Genomic DNA, 8,560 nt, shown 5'->3' on the forward strand with positions numbered 1-8,560 from the left:
AGGATGAACCTTGTAGAGCCTTCATGTAGCATTGGAAAAATGGTGAAAATTCAAACATTGTTCTCCGCAGATTTCAAAACACCCGTAGTATCTCATGAGTACAACATGATTTACACAAGCAAAGAAAACAAAGAAACAAATGACGGAAACAGGGAAGAAAATGAGCACACGCACATGATACATGTATAGAGAAATGAAGGCTATCGAGTCTCAAGAGTAAAGCTACTGATGAAGCCAATCTAGGCTGATTTCCTCTTTGACCACCCTGATCTTTATGTTGTTTCTGAGACTGAGCAAGTAAGGTTCCCATAGCCGTTCTGTCTCCTCATCGCATATCACATCAGTTAAACTTTCAAGATCCAGAATTGATTCAGGCAACTCTTGCAATCTTGAGCACTGCCTCATGTTGAGCTTTTCTAAGCTGCACAGTTCACCAATATGTTCAGGCAATTCCTTAATGCTGTAGCAATTGGATATGTCAAGAACCTTCAACTTTTTGAGTTTCCTAACCGAACCCGGAAACTCTGACAATTCTGCGCATGACCTTAACCTCAAAAGTTCTAAATTCTCCAGTTTTCCAATTTCTTTAGGCAAGTCAGATAATTTATGACTGTTGGTGATACTGAGCTTCCTTAGATGATTCAGAAGACAAAGGTCAGCAGGTAATTTCATCAGATCACTGCAATAGTCAATGTTGATTTCTTCAAGGCCTGGGAATGCTTCAAAAAAATTGAGGGAATCGTTGCTAAAAGCTCGGCCGATGCTACACATGAACAAAGATAACTTTTGTAGACTATTCAACTGTATGTAGTTCTTGATAATAGGAGGGACTAAAATGCGCTCTAGTCTTATTCTCTTCAGCTCGGATAAAGAACCCAATGATGTAAAGTTACTCACTTCGGCAGGTGTGACACCATAATTTGTGACTATTAGAACCTTCAACGACTTTGACATTGTTTTCTTGAACTTGGGAAATGCATAGTTCTTTGTCTGAAAATTCAAGACCAGAACTTTCGCTTTTGGCAGATGCATGTTGTGCCATTTTGATGAAAACATCCCATCTACAAAGAACAAGAATACCGTATATGATGTTAGTGGGCAGAAATGAGTCTGATACATTAGGATGTAAGGGTTCACGGTTTAATCATTTTAATGTATTTATATGTTTATTTGCTGCATGCATATATATATGAAATTCGTAAGGAGGAGAGATGGGACAATTACCAGTTGAGATAGATAATAAGCGAGTCTTCGTGGGTCTTTTATGTTCTGTCCACCAATTAGGAATAACATCTTTACAAATGTCTATGATCAGCCTTTTGCTATGTCCTATTGTGTCATGGCCAGTCTGATGAATAGCCAGGCTCCTAAGTATATCATGCTGGGTAACAAAATGTTGGCTATAGTAGCCATTTGTATCCTCCTTTGCGTTCCTGGTCACGATCAAGTTAAGAGAAAGAGATTTGTCATTACAAATTTACAATATTGCAATGGCTAACTAGTCATAATTAGTGGAAGAAAGTCAGAAATGAATCGTGTAGAGAGAATATGTATATCGGACCAGACAAACAATACAAGCATGCATGTATACCTGATGACTATAAGGTTCGCTAGACTGCGGGTGCTGAGATCATACAGGTAAGCTATGGATGAAGAATCCAAGTGTAGGTCATGCAACTCCGCCCACATATCAATGAGGGCAGCAACGGGGATTCTTCGGTCTTCAGGAAAGGAACCGAGGTCTATGAAACATTCCTTGACTAAAGTGGCTCCTTTACCCAAAGCATCTAGGCTACTCTGTAGTCGATCAAGCAACAATTTCTCACAATCAAGAATAGAAGAACCTTTAGACAATTCTGCCACTCTTCTTTCCCAGATCTCTGCTGGTTGGTTGCAAAGATCTTTTCCGATCACAGTAATGGCAAGTGGAAATCCTTTACAGAGCTGTACAGTCTGCAGTATACGATTGGCCCAAATAACATGAGTATTTGCAAGTTGAGATAGTAAAGTTTAGCTGTGTATGGATAATGAAGTAAGAGGTGGGAAAATCTTGCCATGAGGCAGTCTGATATGAACATTGAGAAATCACCTTTGTCACCAATTCTGTAGGGATATCATACTCGCTATCTTGCAACGATGTTGTATCACGGAAAAGGGACATTGCATCTTTTTCATTTAGTGGTTTTAATTCATATGAAGAACGAAATCTTTTGAAATGAAATCTTGATGTCACCAAAATCTTGTAATTTGGCCTTTTGAATTCATGACACTTATCAAGCAGGGATTCTGAAGAGCCAAGCCAAACATCATCCAAGACCAAAAGCAGAGGATTCTGTCCTGCTTTTACCAAAAACTCTTGCAGCCAGCCTAGCGCATTAGCTTCATTCTGGAATTCAGGAACTTGGGATCCAGTGCTCTGGCACATTTCTTCTACAATACGCTCCACGTTGGGCTTTTCCGAAACAGTGACAAAGTAAATATTCTTCTTGAATTTTTCTGTGAAAAAAGAAGAAGAAAGTATATATATATGTAAGAAGTTAAGAACCGTCACAACAGGATCATATCTGTCTGCCACTGCTATGGTACATAATGAGAAATATCTTTCTACAACACAACTAAATGAAGTAATGTATATAATATCATGTTAAATTTCACAATACCACTAATAACACACTTAAATTGTGCAGAGAAAAACTTTACCGATCAGAAAAAATAGGGTAACGCATATATGATTCCTGTACATTACCTTGGACTTGCTTATCTTGACAGAACTTCTGTGCCAAAGTGGTTTTCCCGCATCCTCCAGGAGCAGTGAGCACAAGCATTGACAGTTGATCATTATATAGTAACTTCATCTTCAAATCGTTCAAAGGCTCATCCAATCCAACAGTAAACGATGGCGGATTAAGTACTGCGCACCAGCCTCTAATTTCATTTCCTGTTTGTCTTTGAGCCAGCACGTTTTGATCTATTCGATTGACCGACGTCTCCAACTTGCTCACCTTGCCCGTCAGGTTGATTTCTACATGCATTTTTAGTATGCGGAAGAGTGTTTGAAGAGAGATGTTCAATGCACGAAGTTTTCCCACATTGCGACTTTTGAAAGAACTCATCTTCAACCGCAGGGGATGAATATTGGAGCACTTTTCAACAAGCTGTATGCCCTCCTCCATCTTCACTTTAAAAGCATCTAGGCCGTGCATTGGTTGAACATTGATGTCTTGCTCTATATACTTAACAAATGCTTGATAAGACTCGAGTGTCAAATTGAGCTCGTTGAAGATGGATTTGAACTTTGTTGCTTTTTTGTGTGCCTTTATAACACTATCAAAGAGCTGCTGGAACGCTGCTCCTAGAGCAGCCCCTACAATTGTGGTAACTGCGGTAATAGCCAGTTCCATTATTTCTACAAGTCTGCAACACCACCCAACTCCAAAAACGGGGTTTGGTTAAAACTGAGAAACTCTCAACATGAGTACAGGATCCAAAACTAGAAAGACAACAAAATCTGAAAACTCAGAAGTCAGAACAAGGCAATGTAAAAGTTCGAAACTACTAAATGTTTTGCTATCTGGGTCATCATCTAACAGAAGATGAACAAGTACATATAATGAGTGAAGATATTTACCAAGACGAAGATTTCGAGAGCTAACGCGTCTATGGAGCTTTCGTAGAAATGAGAAGGAAGCGAGGTGACCGACCACATTTCCAGAAGAGTTTCAGAAGTAGACAGAGACTTAAAGTATTGAAGACTTGGGGCGAAGACTTGGGGCGATTGAAGACTTGGGGCGAAGACTGGCAGTTCATGGATTTCCCCAAGGAAATCACTATAGTTCTAAATAGTCCACTATATGATTTAGCATTTATTGAAATTCAACTAGAGTTGATGCTGTTCACACGTTACTATCACTGTTATTACAACCCAAAAGTGACTGACCTCATTCTACACCTTACATATATATAAAAATAAGAGAGACAAAGTTTGTAAAAAGAACTAAATGCTGGTAACGAGTTCCCAGCAGGACACACCCAACTAAGAGACTTTTAATACTACGAGACTTTTAACAGCTCTATTTTATTGGAACCTGATAGGTGTCTTGATCACCCTCTTTGACCTGTCTCTAGCCAACCTTCAATTCTTGGGCACAACAAACAGTAGCATTGTGTGTCTCAGAAGATGACCCTTCATCACATAACGCGCGCGTACTTCCTTTTAACCGTTCATGATCCACAACAGCTACACTGTGTGATATTGAGCTTCCCTGGATAATATATTTCAAATGTCACGAGAAGTTTTTAATCATTGGAGATGTCCAGAACGTTCAGCTTCTTGAGGTTCCTTTGAGAGAAATCATACCAGCATTGCTGCAACATTTATTATTTTTTGAAAACAAAGGTCTCAGAAATGAGACTTGTGGAGCCAATTGAGGTTGATATCTTCTTTCACAACCTTTATGTGCATGTGTGTGAGATAGGGTAAGAAGGGTTCCCATAATATTTCTGTCTCTTCGTCGCATGTGACTTCCTTCAAGTGTTCAAGATCCAAAACTGAAGAAGGCAACTCATTCAATCTCGAGCACTGTCTCATGTTGAGCCTTTCTAAACTGCACAGTTCTCCAATGTCTTCAGGCAATTCCATAATGCTAAAGCAATCCGATATGTCAAGAAAGTTCAACTTCTTGAGGTTCCTAATAGAGCCGGGTAACTCTGACAAGTCTGTACAAGACCTAAGCCTCAGCAGCTCTAAATTGACTAGATTTCCAATGTCTTCAGGTAAGGCAGAGAGCTTATGAGAATTGGTAACACTGAGCTTCTTGAGTTGTATAAGGTCACAGAGTTGGGCAGGCAACTCAACCAAATCATTGCAGTAGTCAATATTCATTTCAACAACATTTGGAAACGCCTCTGATATCGGTATGGAACCGTTACCAAAACCTTGGCCGATGCAACACATGAATAGAGAAATCTTTTTCAAACTTTTCAACTGTATAGGATACCTGCTTATGGAAGGAATTGAAATTCTCTCCAATCTGATTCTCTTTAAACTTGGTATCGAATCAACTAGTTGAAAGTTATTCAACTCGGTAGGACTAGTACTGTAACCGGTGAGTACTAGAGTCTTCAGTTTATTCATTTTCTCTACGAACACAGGTAAGGCATAATACTTTGTTTGAAAATTCAAAATTAAAACCTCTGCTTCTGGTAGTTGCAAGTTTTGCCATGTAGATGAGAACTCTTCATCTGCATATATTACGGTATATGATGTGAGAGGGAAATAAATTATATGTGCAAAATAATACCATTGTGTGTTATTAAGAATTATCTGCCAAAGAGGAGATGTAACAACCTGTCGAGATAGATACTACGCGAGCGATGAGGGATTGATACTTTTGCTCCTTCCACCACATAGGAAGGTTGTCTCCACATATGTCAATCTTAACTCTCATTCTTTGTTGTAGCGGTTCCTGACTCATCTGTCGGATAGCCAACTCCCTAAGCATGTCATGCTGTGTAACGAAGTGCTCAGTGTAATAGCCATCACTATACTTGTTGTCCTTCCTGCTGGTTATAATCAAAACCAATTTGCTTAAGAGATTTCTTCAACACATATATGCAGTAGAAAATTATGAGAAGCAGCTACCCATTGACATAAAGGAAAACTGGATTGACAAGATCAATTAAGTGAAACAGAAGCCTATATACCTTGTGACCACCAGATTAGCCAAACTTTGAGAGGCAAGTTCATAGAGGTGTGAAATTGACGAAATGTCTTCATGTATGCCATATAACTCTGCCCACATATCAATGAGGACAGTAGCTGGGATTCTTTGATCTTCGGGAAATAAACCAAGGTCTATGAAGCATTCCCTGATAAGAGGCTTCTCTTCATCCAAAACATCTAAGCTACTTTGGAGGCAATCAAGCAAATCATGTTCAGACTCAAGAACAGAAGAACCTCTAGACCATTCCAGTACTCTTTTTTGCCAAATCTCTATTGGCTGACCGCAGAGTGATCTTCCAACAACTGTAATTGCTAGTGGAAATCCCATACAACGCTCTACTATCTGCAAAGCAGAATTCATCATTATTTACTCTATATAAGCATGAATGCTTGGCATAGATGGTGAATGTAGCATCTCTTCATCTTTTCCTGCATTAATATGCATATAAGTTGTGCATTGCAGACTAAGAAAATCACCTTTCTCGGAAGATCTTCTGAAATATAAGAGCTCCTGTCTCCTAAGGATGCTGCATGGTGAAAAAGTGCCATTGCATCTTCGTCTTTCAAACATTCCAAGTAATATGGAGAACCAAATCTTGGGAAAGCAGACCTTGATGTCACCAATATCTTGTAATTTGTCATTTTTAATTCATCAAATTTCTCAAGAATAAACTCCGATCCAGCCCAGACATCATCCAGTACAAACAACATAGGGTTTTGTCCTATTTGCTTCAGAAATTGGTGCAGCCAGCCAACTGCTGTTACTTCACTTTGGAAATCAGGGACTGGGGCACCCTTTCGATGATATAGCTCTTGGACAATCAGAAATAAGTTGGCCTTCTTTGATACAGTAACAAAGAAGATATTGCTCTTGAATTTATCTATGCAAATAAAAGACAAGAAAGTAATCACTAGAGAGGTACTTTAAAGTTCTATTGAATTGAGAAGAGAATAAAACATACTCATGCAGATGGTGAGGTCATAAAACTGTGCTTAACTCAACAAGACCTAACTTATTGAAACAGTAAGAAATGTTCCTGTGAAGCATGTCATAGTCATGAAGCTATGAAGTTATGTTTTACAGATAGTGAGACTTGGCCCATTTGTAAGCAATGTCTTTTTGCCATATTGAATAAAAAGCTTGACAATAATCATATAGCATTCTTTGATTGGGATAAGAAATTTCTAACTCAAAGCAAGCAAGAAAACATTTTAAGAATTCAACATCAATCATATACAATACCTTTGATTTCTGCATCTTGGCACAACTTTGTTGCCAGGGTAGTCTTCCCACATCCTCCGGGAGCAGTAACTATCACCATGGAAACTTCATCAGTAAAGAGTTTCATCTTCAATTCCCTAAAAGGCACATCCAATCCAACCGTAATCGTTGGAGGCTCAGGCACAGCACACCACCCTTGTATTTTTTCAGACTGATTGTTCTGTATCACGCAATTCCCTTCAATTCTCTGCACCACATTCTCAATGTTCCTCACCGAAACCAATGCCTTCTTCACATCCCTTATGCCCTGCACTTTCAATATCCCCAACAGCCTCTGAAGTGACTTGCGCAATTCATCAAGTCTGCTGCTATATTTATACTTTTTGAATGCGCTGGCTTTCGAGCATTTCCAAATAAGTTCCGCTCCTTCCTCCATTTTCACTCTAAGATTCTCTAGTTCCTCCTCAGGACCATCCAGTTCTTTCTCACATTCTGCCATCTCCTTGATCAGTGGCTGCAGAGTCTCCAGAGTGGATTTGATATCACCGAGTTGGGGTTTGGACATCAAAATCTGGTCCTTGACTTGCTTAACAGAATCACACAGCGCCCCAAATGCCACTGCTAAAGCCTCTCCGCTGATGATCACCACTGTCATCATACAACACCACCAAATAGAGATACCAAAATCAGGGGAAAAAAAAAAAAAAAACCTTCAAATTTACCAAGAAAAAGCAAACATAAACAGTTTAACGTGGACTCCCAAAAAAATAAAGAGAACTTTTAAATACATACCCTTAATATTTTAATACACAACCTTTACTTAATACATCTATCAAGTTTTTCATTTCAGTATTATACTTAATACACATCCTAAATTGTCTAAAATGTCCTTAATTTATGAAATATTTTATTATTTAATATAATTAATATATATTTATTATTTGGTACCTCTTTTTACATATTATTTCGTCTAAGTTTTGCTAGAAATTTTTGGTTATCATTGTTTAATTTATAATCAAATGATTATTGTTATATATATTCGAACTCCAAATCTCACCAATACAAGTTTTCAAAATTCACAAGTTAGTAGAATTGTAAAAGTATAGTAGCTATTAAACATAGATAGCTAGTTATTCGATAAAACATGTCATGATAAAGATGCAGTACATGACAATATGATCAGCAAGATCAAACTAAAGCTGATACAAATTAAAAATAAAAAATAAAAAAAATAAAAAGAAGAAGAAAAAAGACAACCCAAATGAATTGTGGAGAAGAGTTGGTGTTGAGGAATAAGACGTGTTTTCGACAATTTTATGATAGAAGATGTTGAAAAGAATATTTTTAACACGAATTTTTATTTATTTTTAATAATAGATGTTTGTTTTGGTCATTTAGCTTATTTATAAAATCTCAATAGAAACATAAAATAATAGAGATGTTTATTAAGAGATTAGGAGTGTATTTAAAATTTTTCTTACCATTCGTATCAAAAAAAGAATAAAATACCATTCATACAATGCAAAACTGAAGTTTGGTCTTACTTGCTGAGATTGATAATCCGAATCCGAGATAAAAGAACACACGTAAACAGGATTGTAATATTGCAGTAAGGA

General features: G+C 37.7%; 1 protein-coding gene and 1 pseudogene across 2 annotated transcripts; both read right to left on the bottom strand.

Moving 5' to 3' along the window:
* LOC101307245 (probable disease resistance protein At5g66900-like) lies at positions 1–3,730 on the bottom strand. Its single transcript, XM_004288027.1, has 5 exons — positions 2,747–3,730; positions 2,090–2,496; positions 1,592–1,953; positions 1,225–1,433; positions 1–1,061 (listed from the first exon to the last, which is right to left on the bottom strand). Exons 1-5 carry the CDS (start codon positions 3,399–3,401, stop codon positions 223–225), a joined length of 2,472 nt encoding a protein of 823 aa, XP_004288075.1. The 5' UTR covers positions 3,402–3,730; the 3' UTR covers positions 1–222.
* A 592-nt stretch (positions 3,731–4,322) lies between these two features.
* Positions 4,323–7,599, bottom strand: LOC101300187 (annotated as a pseudogene). Its single transcript, XR_183846.1, has 5 exons — positions 6,966–7,599; positions 6,200–6,603; positions 5,704–6,065; positions 5,348–5,562; positions 4,323–5,241 (listed from the first exon to the last, which is right to left on the bottom strand). The product of XR_183846.1 is annotated as a probable disease resistance protein At5g66900-like (transcript).
* Between the last annotated feature and the right edge of the window lie 961 nt (positions 7,600–8,560).

This window comes from Fragaria vesca, linkage group LG1, assembly GCF_000184155.1.
Source record: "Fragaria vesca subsp. vesca linkage group LG1, FraVesHawaii_1.0, whole genome shotgun sequence".
Taxonomy (NCBI): Eukaryota; Viridiplantae; Streptophyta; class Magnoliopsida; order Rosales; family Rosaceae; genus Fragaria; species Fragaria vesca.